The sequence below is a fragment of the Ursus maritimus genome, unplaced genomic scaffold (genome assembly GCF_017311325.1).
Source record: "Ursus maritimus isolate PB19 unplaced genomic scaffold, ASM1731132v1 scaffold_5, whole genome shotgun sequence".
In the NCBI taxonomy this organism is placed as follows: Eukaryota; Metazoa; Chordata; class Mammalia; order Carnivora; family Ursidae; genus Ursus; species Ursus maritimus.
Window position 1 is genome coordinate 63,123,171 of NW_024426663.1, and position 25,536 is coordinate 63,148,706.

Genomic DNA, 25,536 nt, shown 5'->3' on the forward strand with positions numbered 1-25,536 from the left:
ACAATTAATTACCCTAATTAATTACACAGAGGGCTGACCTTGGTCTTTAGATGTGTTTTCAATGTGGTTGGAGTTTCTTTTGCCTTTGAAGCAGTTTTCAGTGGCATAAGTGTGAGGCTTTTTTCCCTCCATCCATCTACTATTTCTTAGATAACCTGGTATTATGTGTTTCCTATTTTCCAGGAATTTCTGACAATGTTTTATCCACTGAAGATAGACTCTCTTGTTCCCTCCCCCCGCCCCCCCGCCCATCTTTTAGGGGATTATTGTCTTCATCATATTTTGTCTTTTACTGTAATGGATTTGACAGGAAATGTGCAGGTAAGGGAGTGAGATACGTATGCTAAATTCACCATCATCTTCTCATATCTAAAGATTTAAAAAGTTATGACTTAGTAGTAAAATGTTCATTCAGATTTATTGCAGAAAAGAGCACCCATAAATTAAAACTATGTACATAAAGGCAAAAGAGATTTTTAATGGGAAAGGTAAAGAATACCAAATCACCAATATAAAAATTAAGTGCCAATTTATTCATTCACTTAATAGTTTTTAATAAAGATCATTCATCCATTCTCATATATATAACGGGAGAATGGATATGCTTAGACTTATTTAATTCATTCTTAAGAAATTTTTTCCTTTAAAATTTTTGATTTTTGCAAAATTGATTACATTTGTCATTTTTTTTAATCCTAAAGTTTGACATTTCTATGCTACTTATGCTTAACCTTTACATTTAAAAACTATTTTAACTTTGTAACACTTGTTTTCCTAATAATGATAAGAAGGAACTATAGTATCTGCAACTTCTCTTCCAACCAAAGTTAAATTTTTTTAAAAAGACTTTATTTGAGAGAGAGAATGAGCAAGTGAGATAGAGAGAGAGAGAGGAAGAGAGAGAGAGAGAAAGGATGAGCAGGGGGAGAGGGAGAAGTAGACACCCTGCTGAGCAGGGAGCCCGATGTGGGGCTGGATCCCAGGACCCTGGGATCAGGACGTGAGCAGAAGGCAGATGCTTAATCAACTGAGCCACCCAGGCGCCCCCAAAATAAGCTTTTTAACAGAAGACAAAGCCAACTTTCCTTCTCCTTGTACCGGGAGCTAGGTTTATGGGCAAAGGAGCTTTCTGCTGGGATTCGCTCCACTTCTTAAGCCCAGCTCCACAACCCCTCTTGTGGAAGGAGCTCACTTTGCTGAGAGAGTCATTCATGTGGTTCCAGCTTGAAGCAAACTTTGGAGCCTGTTGCTTCCAGACTAAAAGAAGTACAATTGTGTGTATTGCATTGTACTTGCAATACATTTCTGTTAACAACAGCAAACCTGCTCACACTCAAAGTCTTTTCTGCCTCTGATCTTGGTGTTAATACCTACGTTACATTCTAGTCCATTCTTTCTCTGTATCATTAGCGGTTTCTACAGCTCTGTTAGGTTTTATCATTAATTTGATCCCATTTATGTATCTTCCAAAAATTCCTGAATGTTTTGGGCTTACCGGTTTTCTTGCTTTGCTGTATCACGCTTCTATATTTCTTCTATCATCGGAGTGTGAGTTCAATAAGGGAGATAAGAATGCATGCATGAAGTCAGTCAGCTTCCTTGGACTGGAAGTTTAGTTAAAACATCAGAACGAAACCTCAAAACACATATGAATGAAGATGATTTTATTGAGTTATAGGACAGGGGCACATAAAAACAAAACATTTGAGCAAAATTTAACCATTTATTCAAAACCAGAAACTTGAAATAGTAAAAAGTACCTTTGTACTAGGCTTCTAAATTGTTAACCATTTATTGATTATTTAGAATCTTTATGATTAAAGCATATAATATGCACTGAACCCCCAGATAGGTAAAACAAATAATCAACTAAAGTTTGTTATGGACTAAAACAAATGAAAGTTCCTACTTAAAGAAAAGCTGTTGCATATTAAGAAAACACAGCATACGTGAGTTAATATCCATTCCCTCCCCCCATCTCATGTTAAAGAATCACACACTGTCCTCTCACCACTCCTACGAAAACATACGAAAATCCCACGTGTAAAAAATCTTAAAGTTTGACCTCCCCTAACAATATTTGATTATAAAGTTCTTTGGTCAGTGGAACATATGATTTTTTCAAGTTGTCCATGAAATAAAGTGGGTCAGAAATTTTCAATGGACTAAATCCTTCTTCCGCCAATTGAAACTTCTGTAGTTTGAATGTGCCTGTTGTTTCCATCTTCTCCTACAAAGCAATTGTCAGGATTAGTGGAATCATTTCATATTATCTAACATCTATGAACAGAATATTCGATAAGATAGACTCTAATATTTAATTATAACACTTTCATATCCAGTGACCATCTATTTACTACTAATAATTTAACATTAGAAATTTTTAAAACGCCCTCTAGAACACTGAAATCTTTAGCTCGATTTACCTCTTAAGTTTATTCGATGTAGAAGAATTATGAAAATTGTCAAAAACTAATTACAACCGACTACAGATGGTCTAAAACACAGAGGCTTATCTCTTTAATTCACTGTCAACACAGCATCACATGCAGAGAATGCTCTTAGATGCCAAGAAGATAAAACCGATGAAAGAGAGCATTCTATTCCATAAGGCAGAATACTATAAAAAGCAGGAGTAAAGGACGATGTAAATCTTGGGTTCTCAAACTGTGCACTGATGTGCTTTGTGGTACCTCCGTGAATCTCCAGTGTCTCCAAGCTATATTTTAAAATTTCCAAGTAAACCCAGTGATATCTGTTGGTCACCACTTGCAAACCACTAGCTCACGGTAGTTCACAGTTCCAATGTTAGTTTACGACACATTCTTTTCAACGATGCTGTATCTTTGTGAAACAGGGTTTTCAGTGGTTGCTGTCATAAAAGGCAAGTACCGGGGACAAGGAATGAGGCTGTCCCTGGGCAGTCCAATCTAATTCCAAGGTTTGAGGACTTGTACAAGCCCAATTGACATCTTTTTGGTACTCGTGGTTGTCTAACAATAAAAGTATTTTTTCTTTCAATTTATATGCATTATTTTTTTCAATCAGCAACTGATTTGTTAGACCTAAATACTTAATGAATTTGTTTTGACCTAAATACTGAATAAATGGAAATTTAGGTATCTGGTTGGCCCAAGAATGCCAGGAAATACTTCCCGAGACACTAGAGATGCCATGAATCTAGAAAGTTTAAGAAGCTCTCTGCTTTAAGGGACTTAAGAGATAAAGTGTGTGTCTCTGTGACAGCTTCAGGCTGGAGAAGCAAACTGCTTTAAATCGGATGACATGTAGAGGTCCTTATAAAGTTCTATGAGTAACTTGGCCATTTTTATTCATCCTTCTGGACTAATTCAAGACTCAAGTTCTCTCTGTACCTCCTTTCCTGATCTCATCCTTTCTATCCCCCCACCTCTTCCCAACACTGTCATCACAGAATTAGATCTGTGTAGAAACACATACTGTTCTCATTTTTGGAAAATTAGAAGCTCTCTGTATTTATACAATTGATGTTTTGCCTTAAAAATGAAAACAAATCAAAAAACAAAAAAATGGCTCTGGGGCACCTGGGTAGTTCAGTTGGTTGAGCTTCAAACTTTGATTTCGGCTCAGGGTTGTGGGATCTGGCCCCAAGGGCGCTGCAATCAGCGAGGAGTCAGCCTGGGATTCTCTTTCTCCCTCTCCCTCTGCCCCTCCCCCTGCTCCGCTCTCCTGTGCTCTCCCTCTCTCTCTAATATATAAATAAATAAAATCGAAAAAACAAACAAACAAATGAAAATCAGCTCTATAATATGCCAGGTATATTTCTCCAGAATAGGTAATTTTTCATTAGGTAATAAAAACCATTAGGTAATGGTTTAATAAGATCTCATCTAATTATAATATTTAATTAACATTACTCTTATTCTAACTAATAAAGAATATCAAATTTTTTTTACCGCCATAAATAATACTTTGTAGAGCATCTTTATATATAAAACATTCGTCCAGCTTTGATTACTTTCTAAGGATACATTTCTGGAAATGACATTACTAAGTCAAAATACATGTAAATTCTAAGAGCTTAATTATATATTCACCAAATTGTTTTCTAGAGAGAGGTTATAATGGTTTGTGTTTCCACAAGCAGAATGAAAGGATCAATTTAATTTCATCCCACCCATACTAATATCACATCAAAATTTTTTTTGTAAATTTAGGGCACCTGGGAGGCTCAGGCAGTTAAGTGTCTGACTCTTGATTTTGGCTAAGTCATGATCTCAGGGTCATGAGATGGAGCCCCACATTGGGCTCTGCGCCCAGTGGGGAGTCTGCCTGAGGATTCTCTTTCTCCCTCTCCCTTTGCCCCTTCTCCCCCCACCGCCCAGAATAAATAAATCAATTAAAAAAAATTTTTTTTGTAAATTCAGAAGCAAAAAAATCTTTTTTAAATTTGTGCTAAATGGATTTTGATAAGATTTTGATAAGATAGTTGTTTTATCCATTGTCAGAAGTGACTTAACTTTTGCACTGCTTATATCAGATCATTTATTATAATTCATTTATTAAATAAATATTGTGACTGCCAACTAAGTATCATGCGTTGTACTAACTATAGCAAATACTCTAATAAATATAATAATCACGGCTCTATTTCCTTAGGTGTTAAATGATGCTCAAGTATTTTCTAAGTTTGTGTAAGACTGACTTAGATTTCTAGAGTAGTTCTATGCCAAAATATTTCTTCTGTTTAATGAAAGTGAATTTTACGTTGCCCTACGGGAAACACATTTAAGATATTATTTAAACTACCAACTATCTACCCCACTAAAATATGTTATTTCTAGGGTGGTACAGGGAAGGACAAGAGGGAACTGGGTGTGGTTATAAGAGGGAAACATGAGAAATTCTTGTGGTGTTAGAATTGTTCATATCTTGACGTCACTCATTGGTGAATGAAGCAACACAGGTGATAAAAGTGTATAGACCTTAATACACACAAACACACACACAAACACACACACACAAAGTGAAGCAGGAAATTTAATAAGATGGGTAGATCATATCAACGTCAATGTCCTGGTTATAATAGTTTTGAAAAATGTCACCACTGGAGGAAATCGCGTAATGGCTACACAAAGGATCTCTCTTTAAATAAAAATTTCAATTGAAAATGTATTAATTCTGCTTCATACTTCTGCTTACCTTTAGTATTTCAGAGGATTGTTGTGAAAATAATCTGAGGCAATGTGTACAAAAGCACTTAAAGTAAAAAAATATGTAAATGAAAGTTTTAAAAATATGTAGATGAAATATGCATTTATGACAGTCCAGATGAGGTGTCCCATTGGCCAAGCCGTGACAGGGCCATGAAGATTGTTCCGCCAATGCTTTAAAGATGAATATGATGCCATCGATTGCTCCGCTAGGGATCTAATAGTGAGATGATGAATGTATCCAGAAAAATTCTATGTGATTGGACGTTAAGAGATGATAAGTACTAGCTTTGGGTACACAGTACATGAATGGCTGAATAAATGAGCAAGCAAATTCACCTAGTAGCTGAGCAAACTTTTTTTTACTGCGTTTTATTCTAGTAACCTAGTAAGAGAGTGCCTACCGCTCAAAACAAGTAAATTCAGAATTCCCTAAATGTATAAAGACCCAGAAGGAGGTTGGACAGAACAAGGTTAAAAATTAAAAGCAGAATTGCTTAAAGCCAATTGCCTTTAGCTTCTGCACACATCCTGCAGACACCTTGATGTCAGCTTGATGGAACAAAATTTTAGGCACAGAGCACCAAATGTCTTCACAAGGCATGTGTAAAATGTACTTTTGGCTTGCACCATCTCTGAGGTCTTGAGCGAAGAGGAAGAAAGCAATTCTATAATTAGGACAAAGACAAAGACATCCTTGCATTTCACCATGCTCCCTTCTGTAATTAGGCTTCAAATATGGTATAAATTAGCAGCCCCGTGCTTTTTGTTTTTCTTGAGATTTTCTAATATAAATAAAATACACATATTATCTAAAAGATAAAATATTATTTTGTAATTAAACCATCTCCTAGATTTCTGGTCTTGTGGTTAAGTCGTATCTTCAGTTAAGTAAAATTACCTGAATTCTTAAAATTCAAACAGTAGAATTACCTGAATTCTTAAAAATCGTGGGCAGGCATAAGCAGGTAGAAATGTTAGAACTTGTTCATAAAATTTCTCCAAGTCCAAAGACTTATTTGGTTTTAAAATAATAGAAGCCATTCCTGCTTTTCCCTCATAATCTGAAAAGGAAGTTTGAAATAGCATTAATTTTACAAGTACTAGGTGATTTTTAAAATGATCCTGTTAATTACATACTAATTGTTGCAAATGGAGACATTAATTCTATCACGGCAGCAACAATGCAACAGTAGCATAAAGGAGTGGGTCCTCCCCCCGCCGAGCAGATGATCGACTTCCCAGAAATAAGTTAGGAACAGGAAAGCGTACAGTCTATTCTTAATTGACGACACTACACAAATGAAATAGATGGAATAGAAAACACCATAACTCACTCCTAGTTTGCATCCTACCAGCATTAACATAAAATATTAAGAGGAAACATTTCTTTAACGGTGAATATATTCCAGACAAATGTCCATGTTAAGAGTCAATGCAAAAAATAAAAGACAACATTGTTTTTAAATTTAAAAACCAGACTGGCATTTCTTTATTGAATGCCACAGATCACTCAGTCCTTATCACGACACCTAAGGATTTTTCCAGGGAATCGGAATAGACAGCACCCAAGTTCTGCCTATTACAGTAAACATCACCTTCCTCTGCTCCCCATTTAAACACTCTCACCCCATGTTTCCCCAGAACCTTCAAACATCAGTTGGAAAATATTGTCATTTACCAAAACAAAACAAAACAAAACAACAGCAAAGGAGAACAGCTAACCTATAATTTCAATTTGGTAACTTTTCTTTGCCATTTTCACCACCATGAGACAATCCTCATATGCATAATTACAAAGATAAGTGAGGCAAACAGATTTTAAAATTATTTTTGAAAAAAGATTCAACTTAACCAGGGACTGCTGGGTGGCTCAGGTGGTTAAACGCCTGCCTTCAGCTCAGATCATGATCCCAGGGTCCTGGGATTGAGCCCCTCATCGTGCTCAGCAGGGAGCTTGTTTCTCCCTCTGCCCCTCCCCTCCCACACTCGTGCTCTCTTGTGCACGTGCACATGAGCACTCTCTCAAATAAATAAAATCTTAAAAAAAAAAAAGATTCACCGTAACCACAAGTCAGTGTTATTAAACATTTAAACTAGCACATATTCCTGTTTGGTGGCATGCATAAACTCTAGTCATAAAGGGAACAAATAATAGACTATTGAAAAGCTGTAACTATTTTCAAGCAGTGAGTCACTGACCAGAATGTTCAAGCTTTACTTAAAAATACACACATCCATTAAAATTAAGTTGGTGCCTGATGCGACCATGGCATTTGTTAGGCTGGTCTAGGGCATTACTTGCCAAGCCAAGACTAAGATATTTACTTTAATATATAAAAAATGAAATGTTGATTTAGTAAGATCGTTGCGAAGTAAAGAAAAGTGACACATTCTATGCTGAGAATTCTTCCCAAACCTGAAATATATTCATACCTGGCACCGTCACCCCGTAGACGTTTGTCTCCTGTATGAAATCCAACATTCCAATAATGTCAGCAACCTCTGTGGTGGCAACATTTTCTCCTTTCCACCTAAAGGAAAAACAAGTTCCAGTCACTGCACCTATATTTAAAGAAGTAGGTACCCGGTTTTAGTTTTAGGGCCTTGCACTTGATTCTGAGCAAGCACCAAGTAACTGAACACAATGGCAGTTTTTGAAATGAAAGGCATTTCTAAGCAAGCACTTTGTTGAGAAGTCAACAAAATCAGAATCATTGTCTAAATTAAAATTACTTTATCTATGTTTCATTGGTATAAATTGGTTACTCTAAGATGTTTTTCTACAATATGTCATAAAAAGACAGTAATGATAACTTCTTTATTTTGAACTGTATTAACAAGTACAAAACATTGCCTATCTCTAATGATAGAGTTAGAAAAAAAATGAAAGGAAAGCTATAGCTGTCTCTCAGTGTAGCGACCTTCTTTAATAGTGAGGGGTCAACTCATTTGGCTCCTTTAATGCATATGAATTATGTATTGAATATGTTACTTCAATTAAAATAATTTTATACGAAGTAAGCACAGAAGTTGGTAAAAGAAGGTGAGAAAGTATGATTCATTTATTCATTCAAACATTTTTTGAATGTCTTCTGTATGTCCTTCACTTTTCCATAGTCATCGAGTAGTAAAGCAAAATCATTGCATAAGCCTAAAATAATCTTAAGGAATTAAGAAGGAAAATGCAAAAAAGGAAAATTTTGCTGTTTCATTGTTTTTATCATTCAGTCAAAAATTAGACCAGACTTGACCGAATTGGTTTCTGTTTCGACTCTGCCATTTAGATATCACATCTGTCTACTTATTTTATACTCTAAAAAAGGAAGCTCATTGATTTGGAGCAAAGTGATTCATTTAAATAATGATAAAAATTGACATCAACATGTAACTTAGGTTTCAATCTAGAAACAGATGGCCAATGAATTTTTAAATGGGGAAACATGACTGCAATAAAAGCGCTCCATCTGCCCTGGAGGTAAAGACCGTGTGGTCTATAATGTTCCACAGAGCTTTGCCCGGAGCATAGTTCACAATCACAGAAGAAAAAGGATAACCGATGCTGTTTCATACCTGAAAGTGTCACCAATACGGTCCCAAAAATAAAGGAAATTGTTCTGATCTTGCACCATTAAGTCTCCTGTGTTAAAGTAAACATCTCCCTTCTTAAAAACGTCATAAAGCAATTTCTTTTCTGTGTGCTTCTTACTCCCAGCGTAACCAAAGAAGGGATTCTTCTCATTCACTCGAGAAATGAGGAGCCCAGGTTCTCCTGGGAGAGAAAGGCATTTTTCAGTGATTTGATTAAAACTATTATCACACATACCACGCACGTGCTTAGACTATATCTGACCAACACAAGCAGTGTTGCTTATCTTCCCCTGAACTTGTTTTTACTCTATTTGATATTTACTCTGGGGGCCTGCAGCCAGCACACCCTTTCACAGACTGCCACAAACACAAATCACTTTGGAAAAACTAACAAGAAGGAAAGCAAATGCAAACAAAGGCATATTAAATGGATTTTACATCCTATCCTAGGGGGATAGACCAAAGGCTACTCTTCCTTCACATTACATAGATTTTAACAATGATAATAATGACAACTATATAAATAACCATAATAATCTTAATAAGATAATGATAGTAGCAATATTTATTGGGCATTTACTATATAGCAAGCCCCATGAACCCCTTGCAACTGTCATCCTATTTATTCTTCACAGAAATCCTTCAAAAATGATCATTAAAATCCTTATTTCACAGGGAAGGAGCCAGGGCCCAGAGGGTGAAGTAAGTTACTGGAGACCAACAGTTTGAAAGGAATGGACCTAGAATTCAAATTCAAGTCTATGATTTTGCAACCAGGTTTCTCTTCAATACTATCTCTGATCTAGAAATTACTAGAAACTTAAGAAAATAATTTATTCCTGTGGGATGTTGTGTGGAAATCCTCAACGGGCAAGAGATGAGGCATGAAAGTTTTTAGTATTCCTTATATGTAGACACATTAGCTGAAAAAAATTTCAATCAGATTTCATCAAATTAATCAGGATTTTTCCCAGCAAGCTGCACAGTAAAAATCTACTTCTAAGAGAAGGATAGAAGACAAAGGGGAGGAGCAATCATGCCCCCAAACGTCACAAGGCCATTGTTGCCTTGCTTTGTTCCCTGTGAAGAGAGGTAACGTCCACGCGATTAATGAGATGGGGTTCATTCCAGCACATTGTAAACCAATTTATGTCATTTTAACATTGTTCAACGTTCATTGCTCCCACTCCTCCCGGACATCCTGGCTTCTAAAGGCACATATGCCACTGGCCAAGCCCAGTCTGCTGGGCTACCGCAGAGGCCCCTGATTGTCACTGTCATCACTGACACCTTCATCATCATCATCACCATTGTCATTGTTACACTTCCTGAGGACTTTCTGGGGACCAGTCACTATTCTGAGCTCTTCATTTATGTAACCCATCTGATCCTCATCACAAACCTCTAACATGGACCCTCATATTATCTTCATTTTACAGGTAAAGAAACCAAGAAAGGGATAGTAATTTGCCCAAGGTCACACAGCTGCCAAATGTGGGAGATGGGTTTTTTTGCTGTTGTTTTAAAGGCTCAGGTTCCACGCTGAGATCAAGACTCAGACTTAACTGAGTGAGCCACCCAGGTGCCCCCAAGATGAGTTTTTAGAAACCAAGTTCATCTGACTCCAAAGCCTGTCCTCCAACACATTCCTTCAGTCTACACTCCCTCTATTGCAGACATTTCCAAGCCTCTCATGTTTCCCTTAAAATTTACGTTTTTTGTTTTTCTTCTTCAAGATGCAGGTTGACGGTTTCTTCCCTGACACATTAATTATTGCAAATGCTTAAAAAGATCGTAGTATTCTTTATCAATCCGTTCTAGGCAAATGGATGCAAGACACAATATCATTAATAGAAAAAAACATTGAGTAATTTGTAATGAGAATCACAAAACACTAAAGCAAATGTTTGGAGACAATCTGCTTTAAAAAAAAAGATTTGTAGATTTATTTATTTTAGAGAGAGAGAGAGAAAGTGAGTGCACAAGTCAGGGGAGGAGTAGAGGGAGAGGCAGAGAGCAAATCCTCAAGCAGACTCCCTGCTGAGTGAGGAGACCCACACAAGGCTCAATCTCAGGATCCTGAGATCATGACCAGAGCCCAAATCGAGTCGGCCGCTTAACCGACTGAGCCACCCAGGTTCCCTGCAACAATCTGCTTTTTAAGAAGCCCTGAGTTTGTACAAGCAGTTCTGAGACTCAAGTTCCAATGTCGGATACTATCCTAAATGCAATAAATAAAACACACTAGGGGTGCGTGGTTGGCTCAGTCAGTAGGCCATGCAGCTCTTGATCTTGGGGTTGTGAGTTCGAGCCCCATGTTGGGTGCAGAGATTACTTAAAAAAAACAAAATCTTAAAATAAACAAAATAAAATAAAATACACTAGAAAAGTGTGTATAAATAAAGCTCTTTACAATCTTTTTAGAAATGGCTTTTCTCTTGGACACAGCTTATAGACTTGAATTAGAGGAAGATAATTGATAAGTGCTCTTAGGTTTGAAATTTAGAGGACAGGGTAATTTGTTTTTTAATAGATAAGGCTTATATTCTTTCCAAGCTTCCAGCTACCAGAACACACAAACAAACCGGGTTTGCAACCTTTAGCTCCACATTTGAAGTAAAGATTTAAATGAATTCATCTTTGAAATGTAGTCTAAGCATATTCTGAAGACAGCAAAAAGTAATTTTGGCCTGATTTATTCAGACTGAATCTCTAAACAATTCCAAATGCACATATCTACACTGAAATTTCTAGACTGATCATACGCAGCAGCAAGTTAGTTATCTAAACAAAAATTATCAGAAACTCTACTTTGACGGAGGAGAGGAGTGAGGGGAGAAGAGAAGGGGTAGGTAGCAAGCCATATGCCAGGCTCTCCATAGGGCTCTGCATATGTCATCACCTCATTTAATGGTCAACAAGAAACCCATGAAATAAATATTGTTATCTCTACATATGAAGAAAATGAGACTCAGCTCGAGTGGCCTGCCCGAAGTTGTACAGTTTCTAAGGGTGAGAGCCCAGATATAAATGCAAGCCTGCCTGACTCTCCACTATACCTAGGATGATAACTAGGGCATTCTTGTTTATATTATATCTTGGTGATGGAGAACATTAGCGCCACTGTTACAACTAGAGGAGTGGATTAGGAAAAGCAGGAGCCCAGTAGTAATTCATTTCAAACTTCAGTAATTTACCATCCGAGTGACCCACTTGGGATCCCTAACATGCAATTATGAAACTATTCTACCTGCATTGAAATTCCAAATAAATCTCATCACATATCAGTAATAGTCATTCTTCTTTTCTAAATTCAGTACTAATTAAATAGAAATTCAGAAACTTTTGCCTGAAGAGACATGGTCAAACACAAGAATCTTACCTTTTTTCACATGAATACACCAGCCCTGTTCATTTCTAGTGGGTTCATCTTTCTGAAAATCATACTTTATCAAGTCAAAAACGAAAAGAAGCTGCAAAAACAAAATTAAACAAAACAACAACAAAATATTTATTTGTACAGTGACACCTACTGGTGGTAGAGTTTATGTTCAGGCAATTGAAATGAATTAGAATGTAGATTTATGAAAACAAGTAAACTTTACTGATAAGAAATTAAATATATATTTGAACATCAAAACTGAAGGCATTAGTAAACAGCATTTGTATAGTCGAATTTACTTTCATTTCATTTCATGTTGCACACTACCTTAGCAAAGCATTAATTTTATTCTTGAATGAGTGATATCAAACATCCCTCTCCTCAATTACACACTCTACTAACTCTAGCTGAGAGGAACACATTTTGCTTTCTTCTTTTTGTAGTCATTCAAACACATCCCTTGGGGGCCACCTGGGTGGCTCACTTGCTTAAGCGTCTGACTTTTGGTTTGGGCTCAGGTCATGATCTCAGGGGTCTTGATCTCAGGGTCTTGAGATCCAGCCCACACCGGGCTCCATGCTGAGCATGGAGTCTGCTTGGGATTCTCGCTCTTCTCCCTCTGTCCCTTTGCTCATGTTCTCTCTGTCTCTGTCTCTCTCTGTCTCTCTCAAATAAATAAAAATTTTTAAAAATCCCTTGAAAATTTCAATAGAACTAAAATTTCATCTACATGAGGGCAAGGATTTTGTTGTTTATTTTTAATTTACAATCCCTTGAAAAGTGTTCGCATGCCTACTTGACCTTGAACTTTTCCCTAGGCCTTTCACCTTAATGTCCCTAAACTAATACTCAGTATTTCTGTGCACTCGTGTGCTGCACGATGGCAAATTTATTAGAACATGCTCATCAGATTGGGAAACAAGCTAGCTGGACATCTCTCTCCTCGTCCCCAAATATTTCCGGCTCTCCTGCTCCTGTAATGTCCACGTTACCAGGTCATGCACAGTCACCCATCCACGAAGACGTGACTCTGGCAGGAAAAATTGCAGATTGGTTCAACTCAACCCCTCCATTTTATATATAAAAAAACTGAGGTTTTGCTGATCAATCAGACAAGCTATCTTATTAAGGTGAACTAGAAAATAGTCCTCCAAAATAGAGAAAAATAAGGAAGGACACATAGAAGAGAGACAAAGAGGAGGAGGAACAAAGTGAATAAATATAGAACAAAGAAGTGGGAAAAGATGAATAAAATTAGTGAGATAAATGCACTATGATTTATCTTCAAAGACTAGACACAAACATCCCTGGTTTTTAATCTCTGCAAAATCAGCATGTAATTAGAATCACAATTCATTATCTGAATTAAAATACAAATGCCAGCCACTGATGTTGATTGAGCACTTACTGTCTGCCAGACACTGCTACAGGTTTAAGAGCAGTATTAATTTAATTACCAGCACACCCTATGAGGCAGTAATTAATATCGCCCCATCTTAAGATGTGTGCCAATGAGAGAGGTAGCAAAGCAAAATATATTGTGATTCTAGGCATAAAGATTCTTTATTAAAATGCAAGGTTGTGTCTTGTTGATCTTTGTCTGTAATTGGGATAACAGCTTTCTGGCCACTTGCCTAATGACTGGTAAAAAAGAAAGATTCCAGAAATTCCAGAACCGCGTTTATCATTTGGTCAAACAAGAAGAGAACCTTGTTCATTACCCAACTCCTGTTGCGACATGTTTTATATTTTAAAAAATTTGCTCAGTAACTGATGATATCAGCTTTAGTGTTATTTCTTTTATATTAATTTGTCAATTGCATTCATGGGTGAGATTCGTTCTACACCCACACACCGTTCAGTGTGCCTGTTATCACACACAGCGGCTCACAGGTCACAAATTGAGTAATTTTATGATACAAGTAGAATTTAAATATATCACAGCATCTTCCAGAGCTAGTATTAATTTCAGCTAGAGGGATTTCTATTTTTTTCTTGCCTTCAAGAGATCCCATGAGATTACAAAAAATAGCTCTGTTATCAACACACAGATAAAAAAAAAAAAACAGATCCCCACTTTAATATCCCCTAAGTGTGTGAGCACAGGCACAGGTATGGGTATCTCTGTCTGCGTCCAGAGCAGAGCTGCAGGGGTCCCAGTTGTAACGGATGGGCTAAATGGGTCCCCAGCGCTGTGCACTACCTACCGATACGGCTGTGCACACTGCCCTCGGAGTTCCCACACACACCTGTATCCTTCTGCATATGCATATTTATAAATGTCAAAGTTGGAAGGAGAACACAAAACTCATTCCCTCTGTGAATACGTGCGGAGACGGAATTCAGAGAAAGGCGACTTGTCAAAGTTGAAAACTTAAGGAGGGGCAGAGCTTAGACTACAGGCCTGGGTACGGTGATTGCAGTTTACGGTTTCCCCTCAGCATTGCACTACATTGCCCCCACAATAGAGGCTCATTTCTCTGACATCATAGGGAAAGGTTAGTTTCTCTCTTTTCTTTAACAGAAGCCCCTAAAAAAACACAAACACACATACATAAATCACAAATCTGTTATATATACATGATATCTATTATGCATGTATATCCATAATACATACATGTATCTATTCATGTACATAAATATATATTATAATGTATCTAATATGACACATAGTTAAGTTATTATGAATACTTAGTCTTAGAATGCATTGTTATGCAACAGCATAGTTCTGAATGGCTCTCAGAGTTAATTGTGCTAAAAAAACAAGCAGAATAGAAAAATATGAAGACAATTTATAATTTCCCCAAATTCAACCAAAAGTAAACTGGCATTAACATGGTATAATACATTCTCAACTGAGATACAGTGATCACATCAAAGCTGAAATAGAAACCCTCAGTCTTCTGTTCAAAATCTTTGCTCACCTCACTATGACTACTGTGGTCTCCTTGCTGTCCCTCGAACACGGCAGGCATGTAACCACCTGCGGGCCTTTGTAGTGGCTATTCATTCCACTTTTTTTTTTTTTAAAGATATTTGTTTATTTTAGAGGGAGGAGGAAAGAGAATCTCAAGCAGACTCCCTGCTGAGCGCAGAGCCCAATGCAGGGCTCAACCCCACAACCCTGAGATCATGGCCTGAGCCAAAATCAAGGGTTGGACGCTTAACCAACTAAGCCACCCAGGCGCCCCTCTTCACTCTACTTTGAACATCAGATAGCCTCACGCCTCATTCCTTTATTTCCTTCAGGTCTTTCCCTAAAGGTCACTTTCTCACTGTGGCCTTTCTGGCTAGCCTCTCTAAAATTGCACAAATCTTTCCACACACACACACACACACACACACACACTCTCTCTCTCTCTCTCTCTCTCTCTCTTCTTTTCTTGCTTAATTTTTTTCCCTCAGCACTTATGAGTACGTACTGTATTTTATATTATGTTATATTTATTTATCTTTGTTTTCTGTCTTCCCCAATAGCATATAACCTGCACCTGAGCAGGAATTTATGTCTGTTGTGTTCACTGTGTCCACAGTGTCAGGCATATTGAAAACTTCTAATAGACTATATAAAGGAAGACATTTGATGAACGTCATCACAAATGTGTTCAAATTGATAGAAAGGTAGGAAACTCATTAATACAATAATCTATGAAAAATAAAAACACACCATTTTAAGAAATGCAATTTAAATTTCCTTGAATTTAACAAAAGAAAATTGAACTATAGTTAAATTACGTGTTGCTTTTTTTTAAAATGACGTGTTTCTTTAGCATAGGAGAAATCAGTCCCTGAGGCCTCAAGAATTTAACCTTAACCCCAGTTTAACCAGAGGTCTGGTTTTCACTCTCAGCTTCTGGGAGATAACCTCTATGCCCCTACAATGTCATGGCCAACAGAAGTATATGTGTTAGTTGAAGGGCTTTTGGCATTCAGATAGTAACAATATGATTTAGATTTACTGTCTCCGAGGCACAGGAATATGTGATGTAGGGTGGGGACTTGGGTCTCCCAGCTTGACCTCTTGAGAACTTCGAGATGTAGGTCAGCCGCACAAGCAGCCAAGTAGATTTAAATGATCGAGCTGCAAAGAAGACCGTGGACGTCAAGGCTGGTGAGCTTCCCTAACCGGCAATACTGCATACACATCGTCACATGTCAGTTCCAGGAGAGCAATGCCATCCTGACTCCGCAAGAAAGAACCCCTAAAAGCCTTGCATTTGGTGCCCACCTGATTCTGCCCTATTGCTTTTCCCTCCCTCTGATTTTAATCTGTATCCTTTAGATGTAATAAACAGTAATCATGAGCATAACAGCTTTTGGTGAATTTTGTGAGTTCTTAGAGAACCCAAAGTGGGTTGTTGGGACTTCTAAACTGGCGAGTGCTGTGACAAGTAAGGGTGGTCTCGTGGGGATTATTGCCTGACTATACAGCTGGCTAAATTTCCTGGCCCATAAAAAATGCCTACTTTTAAGATAATAAAAAAGTTTACAGAAACGTGAAGGAGGCTTTTTATTAAATCCTTTTATTTACACTGTATTTATGGACTTACTATAAAAGATGAGAAAATTAGCACTCATATTTCCTCCTCTCCTCCCACCCAATTCCCATCTTAGTTAGTGCTATAATTATTTTTATATTTTCAAGATTGATACTTCCATCCCATCTATAAACATAATTTGGAGAAGTTCAATCTTCTGTATTGAAATGGATTCAATCAAACATTTTAACTGAAGGTGATTCCTTCATTTCTAAAATCTGCTTTCTCTTCAGGTTGCCTTGACATTTCTACTGACTGACTTTTATAAAGAAGTACGACATTCCTATAAATACATGGGTATTATACTCTCTGGTTTCTTAAAATTTTGAGAACACCTCTTTGTTGCCTTTATACTCAGAGAACAACTCAGTCAGAAGTAAAATTCTTAGGTGAATACCTTCCTTCCTTTTTTTTTCCCCTGGCATTGAGTGTTTTGTTCTTGTTTTGAGAGATGCCTGAGATGATTCCCATCTTCACCCTATACTTTGTACAACCTTTGTTTTCTCCTTACAGTTCTTTAATTTATGTTCAGTAATTTCGCCAGCATATATTTTTTGGATGGTCATTCTGTACTAATTTTTCCCCCCTAGAACACAGTGTGTTCTTTTGCTCAAGATTGAAATCTTTAATTTAAGGAAGTTTTCCTCTATTAGGTTTCAAATCATTATTTTCTTTTTGATCTGCTTTTTTTTTTCCTGCAGGAACACCAATTAGCAGATGTCAGATGACTGTATATGTTTTCAAAATCTTTCTCTTTTATTTATATTCTTATTTGCTTATTCTTTTTATTGTGCTTGTGTGACTCCTTAATCCCATCCACCTTGCTCCCTAACGTTTACAGCCTGTAAGTGGTGTCCCTCTGCAATACTTTCATTCTTCCCTTTTCTTTTTTTCCTTTCAACTGAGTATGTCTACTTCCCGACTCCTTTTGTTGATTTATATTTCCCTTGCACTTTCCTCTCTTTTGAGCTCTTATTTCTTTTTTAAAGACTCTATTTATTTATCAGAGAGACAGAGGGAGAGAGAGCAAGAGCACAAGAAGAGGGAAGGGAAGGCAGAGGGAGAAGCAGGCTCCCCGCTGAGCAGGGAGCCCAATGCAGGACTCGATCCCAGGACCCTGGGATCATGACCTGAGCCAAAGGCAGACGCTTAACTGACTGAGCCACCCAGGCGTCCCGCTGAGCTCTTATTTTTAAAGAGAATATTACTGCAATTTTTGACCTATGGGAAATTGTTATTCTAAACATTCCCTGGTCATTTTATCGGGCTTATTATTTTGCTGTGTATGCATGTATTTTGTCAGCTACCTTTTATTAAGACTTATTTTCTCTCTCTTTTTTTTTTCAAGTTTTATTTCCCCTAGGGATTTCATGTTTGTTCCCCTCCTAATTATACTATGCCTGGGTGTAGAAAAGGAGAAGCCAGTCTGTAACTGTGACTTGGGTTTGTCTCTCAAATGCAGTCACCAAATTTTTTATAGTGTTTGCTCTGGGGGCTTATAGGGCACACGTATCCCTTTGGCTGCACGCATTTAAATGGTAAGTGCAGCCCAATGACATTTGGGACCAGGAACTCTGTGCTGATGCCTCATCTTTTTCCTTCTTTATTGATATCCTATCTCTGTTTTGTCTCTGAGACAGTAAGCGGAAGCTTCCATTAGGTTTTAATTTTTTGAGAGACAGACTTACCAACTCTCCCCACATCATTATGAAACAGTTAATGGTCCAAATTTTTCTGATAACCTGCTATGTAACAAAACAGTAATATATGCATAGAATGAGAAAAGATAAAGTAGAATTCATATGATACCAGGTACAATTTTTTTCATTTCCAAACTGAAAAAAAAAAAACTAAAATAAGTTGAAAATCAGAAGTTTTCCAAATAAGTTGGAGACAATCATGACTTCTTGCTTTATTGACAGTATTACAGTCAGACAGGGAATTTAAGATATTATAAAATTATAATGAAGTCAAGCCAGAATACAATTCTTCTTCATTGTGCTCCTGTTGGATAATTACCTAGGAATGACTCTGCTTCACTAAAGAGCTTTAATGTGAATACCAAATTGTTAATGGAACCATTGCAACAAGTTGAGAAAATTAACTGTAAGGAATGAAAAACTCAGTAATATCAACACTTACTTTCCCAAAATTACTTTTCAGAATGTAGGTGCTTTTTTTCTTTTTTTTTTTTTTTTAGATTTTATGTATTTATTTGACAGAGAGAGAGACAGCCAGCGAGAGAGGGAACACAAGCAGGGGGAGTGGGAGAGGAAGAAGCAGGCTCCCAGCAGAAGAGCCTGATGCGGGGCTCGATCCCGGAACGCCGGGATCATGCCCTGAGCCGAAGGCATACCATTAACGACTGCGCCACCCAGGTGCCCCTGTAGGTGCATTTCTGAGATGTCAATGAGACCCTGAAAATCCCAAAGAGTATATCATAAAAATAGTTTGCACCTTCTCAAGTTTCCAAATATCAAGAGAAATTTATACCAGCTTTGAATCTATTTCTTTACTTTTTAAAAGTTACATGTTTCTCTCTTCTGACGCTTCTCACTTAAATGTTTATTTTGTATTTCTTATTTTATGTTCTTGATTACTTTCTTATTTTTATTTTCTTTGCATTTACTTCAGTTGCTTTTTAATTAATCCCCAGAAATGGGTATTTGGCTCACAAATTTTCAGTCATTCTTAGGTAGGTTCAAAAAAAGTTTTGAAATACAATATTTTGATTTTGATTGAGCTCCAATTATTTTTTATTTTTTATTTTTATTTATCATTTTAGAGAGAGAGAGAAAGAGAGAGAGCAAGAGCACGAGCAGGGGGAGGAACAGAAGGGGAGAGACAGGGACAAGCAGAAGCAGACTTTCCGCTAAGCGTGGAGCCTAAGCATGGGCTCCGTCCCACAACTCAAGATCATGACTAAAGCCGAAATCAAGAATCAACTGGAGGCGCCACTCAGGTGCCCCACCTCTAATTATTTTTTAATTTCAATTATGATTTTTTGTTGACTCATGGAAATTTACAGATGTTTTATAACCCAATATATAGGAGGTGACCTACCTGTCATTAAAAAAAAATTATATCTGAGTTAATTAAACTGCCGTCAGAGAATAATCTATACTCAAGCCTCTGAAGTTTGCTGGAATTTGCTAAGTGGCCCCGTAATCTTTGTGAATGTTTCATAAGTGCTTGAACAAAATGGCTATTCTGCAGTTTTTAGATGTAGTATCCTACATGTGTCCATTAGTTCAAGTAATTTGTTTATTGCATATTCTATAACGTTGAAGGTTTTCTTTTGTTTGTTCTATTAAATACAGAAAGAGCTATAATGTAATATCCTACTATGATTCTGGAGTTGTTTATTTACACACATTGTGGTATCTAAATTTAGAGAGTACTTTCTTCACTTTCACTTTTATTCTTTAAAAAATATTGTTGAGTCTAAGCTGTATTTTGACAATTATTTTTTCCAGAGCTGTTCAAGACATTGTTCAATTTTTTGCCTTCCATGGTTGCTATTGAGAAAATCAGCTGGAAGTCTTTCACTCCTAGATAAGTGATTTTTTGGGCAGCTTTTAAGATTTTAGTGGTATCTTGGTTTATCAGAAACCTATACATAATTTTTGAGTGAGATAAAAGTGAAGTGTAAGCAGAAACACTAGATTGAAAAGACTCAGGAAAAATGGAAAGAGTCAAATGAACATGTATCAGAAACTTTGCTTGCTGTTTATACATCATATCGTTAAATTTGAAAACAGAACAAAACACTTAGGTATCATTATCCCCACATTATAGAGGAAAATATGGGAGATAGTTGAGATTTTTATAACCTATGGTTCACCTAGAGGCCATGACTTTATAGAAGTCCTCGACTTAAAAAAAGAAAAAAGAAAGGTGATCATATTTACCATAATTTACAAGCAGAAAGTCTAGAAGAGAGGTAAACTGACCTCAGTATGGTAAAGAAAATACTGTACTTACTTTGTAAAAGAAATTTGTTCTCCCAACGGATCCTATTTTCCCAGTGTGATTCATGAAACAAATGTTTCCTTCAGTAGCTCCATAAAGCTCACACATCTTAATATTTCCAAATCTGTCTAAAAATTCCCTCCAGACATCACTCCGTACACCATTTCCAACTGCCAAACGCACTCGATGATCCTTTTCTCCTTCTCTCTGTTGGAAGAAAAGATTTTACTTGTAACTTATCAATTCCAGTACTCCATTCTTTCTTTCATTACTATAACTTTAACGGCAAATATCCAGAAGTAAGTTGCACCTATGCAATAATGGAAGTGAAGTAAAAGAAAAAAAATCATGATAAACTCTGTTGCAGAACCATGTCCAATAGTTAATGAAACTAACACTGGCCTAGAGTAATATGGCTTTTACTACCCCATATCTGGTAAAAGATCTTCCTACATTCCAGATAACGAAAGCCTTATTTTTGGTAGAGATCAGGTAAGGAAGAAAGCATATTTCAGGAAAAAAAGCACTACTTAAAAAAAAAATATATATATATATAAAATGTACTTGAGTTTGTACTCTCACCTCTACTACTTATTATCTATATAATTTTGAACAAAAGGTTGAACACTATTCTGATTCTCAGTTTATTCACCCGTAAAACTGAGAATACCTCTTTCACCTATATACTGCATATACAGGTAAACCCAGGGCCTGGCATATGGTAAACAGTACACTGAGGTCATCTAATCCCTGCAGTATTTGACTTGCAAATATTATGACAACTGCTTGTAAAGATTATTTTTGAACATGCAATATTCTCACATTTTTTCTTCTGATTCATACTTTGGAATTGAAAGAAAAAATAAAACTATATTTTACTCTACATTCAACAGGCACTACGTTAAGTAACATGAATTATACACAGATCAAAAATGAGAACCTCACACCTGTTAGAATGGGTATTTTTAAAAAAGATAAGAAATGACAAGTGTTGGCAAGGATGTGGAGGAAAGGGAACCCTTGTGCAAAGGGTGGGAACGTGAATTGGGACAGCCACTGTGGAAAACAGAATAGAGGTTCCTCCAAAAATTAAAAATAAAACTCCCATATGATCCAGCAATTCCACTTCTGGGCACTGATGTGAAGGATAGGTGGAAAAGATATATGTACCCCCATGTTCACTGCAGCATGATTTATAGTAGCCAGGACACAGAAACAACCTAAGTGCCCACTAACAGATGAATGGATAAGGAAATTGTAGTGTACACACACATACACACACACACACACACACACACACACACACACACACACGGGGATATTATTCAGCCAAGAAAAGGGAAATATTGCCATCTGCCACCACACAGATGGACCTTGAAGGCATTATGCTTAGTGAAATAAATCAGATAGAGAAAGACAAAGACCACGTGATCTGATTTACATGTGAAATCTAAGAACAAAAGCAAAAACAACCCCCCCCCCAATCCCCAATCCAAAGCACACAGATCTAGAGAACAGAGGCAGGGAGTAGGGAGAGGGTGAAATGGATGAAGGGGATCAAAAGGTACAAACTTCCAGATATAAAACACAATGAGTAAGTCTTGGGAATGCTACATACAGCATGGTGAGTACAGTTAAAAATACTGGGCTGGATATCTCAAAGTTGCTAAGAGAGTAAATCTTAAAAGTTTCGCTACAAGAAAGAAATTTGTAAGTATGTGTGATGTTGGACGTTAACTAGACTTATTTTGGTGATCATTTTGCAATATATAAAAATATCAACTCATTATGTTGTACACCTAGGACTTATATAATGTTAAATGTCAGTTAGGCCTTACCAAAAAAATTACAGTAAGAATATTCTATCAATTAGAGTAAGAATATACTGTCAGTACAGTTCTGATAAATCCATGATTCCCTCTGAGCTACTCCCAACTTCACCAAAGGTAATTATAAGATTAACAAGAAATAATAATATATCAACAACAATAAAAGAGAAATCAATGTCCCTGACACTTACAATGAAAAATGATCAACTGAGCACATTCTTTATCTCAGTTCCATCTCAGTCTTAAAGGAAAGATTTTTACCTATTAACTCTCAAGAACAAAGGGAATGTGAGTGCAAGGTCATTTTGGAAACTGGAAAGTAAATAGGTGACAGCCATGTGACTAAGCAGAGTGGGAAAGGCTGGCATCAAAGCCTGAGGTGGGGACACAATAAAGGCTCTGAGGTGTTATGGAAGCACCAAAAAGAATGAGAAAGGCAGAAGGCTTGGCTGAAAATGTTTAAGAAGCCCCTGCACCTTTACATACTCCAACAGAGACAATGCATCTGGGCATCTGCCCTTGCTACACATTAGCCAAATGCTGGAGACTAACTCTCTGGAGAAGTCATCCAGACAGACACCAGGGTGGGGTTGAGGAATCTACTGAAAACAGTAGCGTTACATAAAAGTATGGATACTAAATGGTGAGATCATTAAACTCTTCTGCTCTGATCTCAGAGAAAACTAATCTATAGTGAGAGAAATCAGAATACTGTTCACATTTGGTGGGACAATGACTGATTATTGAAGCTATCCAGGGGGGTGGTCTTCAAGAAAAAAATAAATGAAATTACTCAAAAATAGTCCAAGTCCTGGGATGCCTGGGTGACTCAGTTGGTTAAGCCTCTGACTTCGGCTCAGGTCAAAATCCCAGGGTCCTGGGATCAAGTCCCTGATCCAGCTACTTGCTTGGGGGGGCCTGCTTCTCCCTCTACTGCTGCCTGCCCCTCCCCCTGCTCATGCTCTCTCTCTCTCTGACAAGTGGATAAATAAAATCTTTAAAAACATAAAAATAATAAAAATACTCCAAGTGCTGTTAAATCATAAAGAGAATTTCCAGCTGCGATGGAGAGTTTGAGAGTACTCTGATACTAATTCATTTAGATCCTAATTCATTAGGTATTTAGAGAGCTAAATTTTTAAAAAGGCAATTACTAGAAACGAAAAGTTGAAAAAAATCAAATTGTAATCATATTTTAATTACATGATGTGCCTCCACTGTGAGTAAAATGTACATATTATAGTTTCTTTAGAATAACTGAAAAAACTGATTATCAACATATTTTTAGATGATCATAATTATATTGGTGCCAAAGAGGGAGAAGAAATATATGTATGTGAATATGTGAGTAGGAAGCCAGGTAGATGACAATTAAAACTGAAAAATCAAGGAATAGTAACATACATATTTTATTGAGAAATACGTGACTATATAACAACCAAAAATATCTTAAAATAATGAGGGGTGTTTACCTCTAGGGATCAGGTTTTGATAGCAGGGGGTTACTGTTTATCTTGAGAGTATTACTTGATTTTTTTAAACTATAGAAGTCTTTATTTGATAAAATAAAAATTAAAATAAAAAAATAAAATAGGCAAGCAAGAATGTGGATATATCAAAAATAAGACTCCAGGGGCCCCTGGGTGGCTCAGTCGTTAAGCGTCTGCCTTCGGCTCAGGTCATGATCCCAGTGTTCTGGGATCGAGCCCCGCACTGGGCTACCTGCTCAGCGAGAAGCCTGCTTCTCCCTCTCCCACTCCCCCTGCTTGTGTTCCCTCTCTTGCCGCCTGCTCTCTGTCAAATAAATAAATAAAATCTTAAAAAAAAAAAAGAAAAGAAAAAATAAGACTCCAACTTGCTGATTTCCTTAGCCACATCAATAGGGTTGAAGGTAAACATTCTGCAGACAGAGACAAAAACTCAGACACAGCTCCTTCCAAGACAGAGGAGCAGTACTATACTGGTTTCTACCTCCCATGGGCATGTTGGATATTGCCTACCTGCCATGGAACTCGTTCTTGGATTTTCTGCTGCCATTTTTCTGTACAAAACGGTAGTGCTGCAAATCTTAGGATTTATTCTGCTTGAACAGAGAACAATCCTTTATATAGTATAACTCTTGGATGCTTTCCAGGTCAGAGATGAGTCTCAGCAAGTATCATTATTTTAAAAATGTGTTGGCACACTCCAGAAAACAGTAGGAAGGTTGTTTATAAACCAAATTCCATAGACTTTAACCTGTCTGTGCTACAGCTATACAAGCTTACTAAATAAGGATAAATATTCATCCAAAAATGATTCAGTTGATAGAGAAAAGCAAATTATCAATATTAGGGTAAGGCTTTTGCCTAAAAATATCAAAGCCACTTATTTAACTCACAAGATATCTTTATTCTATGGTCTTCTCTTTTATTTTGCTTTTTAAATTTAGTTATTTATTCTAGAGAGAGAGAGGGAGCACACATGGGGGGAGGGTGAGAATCCTCAAGCAGAGTCCCTGCTGAGCACGGATTCCACTATGGGGATACATCTCAGAACCCTGAGATCATGAATTGAGCCTAAATCCAGAGTCAGACGCTTAACTGACGGAGCCACCCAGGCACCACTAGTCTTCCCTTTTAATACAAACCCAGAAGATTATGCTTTGAGGGGTATGAGAAAAGATGAACTGATTCATTACTTACTGTTATGGGGGAAAAAGAGAAGGTATATTTCTTCTGATTTTGAAATGCATGCACATCATAGAAAATTTGGAAAGCATAGGAAAGTTTAAAAAGGAATTAAAAAATCTGTAATCCTACTACACCAACATTATTTTTATATATTCATGTATATCCATGAAAAGTTACAATCGTACTGTATAGAGTTATATATTCTACTTTATTAATAAGATAATATATTTTGAACATTATCCTAAGGTTTTAGCTCTGATGCTTCAAAAACATGATTTTTCATGTTTATATGACTATCATATCATTATATTACAATTGATCTACTATCACCTATTTTTGGATAGCCACCTTGTTTTTAAA

The 25,536-nt window shown here is 36.9% G+C and overlaps 1 protein-coding gene across 1 annotated transcript in view; it reads right to left on the bottom strand.

Annotated features, from left to right (window-relative positions):
- Nucleotides 1-1,649: 1,649 nt before the first annotated feature.
- Nucleotides 1,650-25,536, bottom strand: part of SLC27A6 (solute carrier family 27 member 6) — a 74,695-nt gene continuing 50,808 nt past the window's right edge. Inside the window, exons 5-10 of the mRNA XM_040622514.1 lie at nucleotides 20,688-20,882; nucleotides 12,166-12,256; nucleotides 8,766-8,964; nucleotides 7,629-7,726; nucleotides 6,126-6,256; nucleotides 1,650-2,230 (exon numbers count right to left, since the gene is read on the bottom strand). Of these exons, the coding sequence (XP_040478448.1) occupies nucleotides 2,054-2,230; nucleotides 6,126-6,256; nucleotides 7,629-7,726; nucleotides 8,766-8,964; nucleotides 12,166-12,256; nucleotides 20,688-20,882 (891 nt within the window). The 3' untranslated portion in view covers nucleotides 1,650-2,053. The remainder of the gene's footprint in view (nucleotides 2,231-6,125; nucleotides 6,257-7,628; nucleotides 7,727-8,765; nucleotides 8,965-12,165; nucleotides 12,257-20,687; nucleotides 20,883-25,536) is intronic.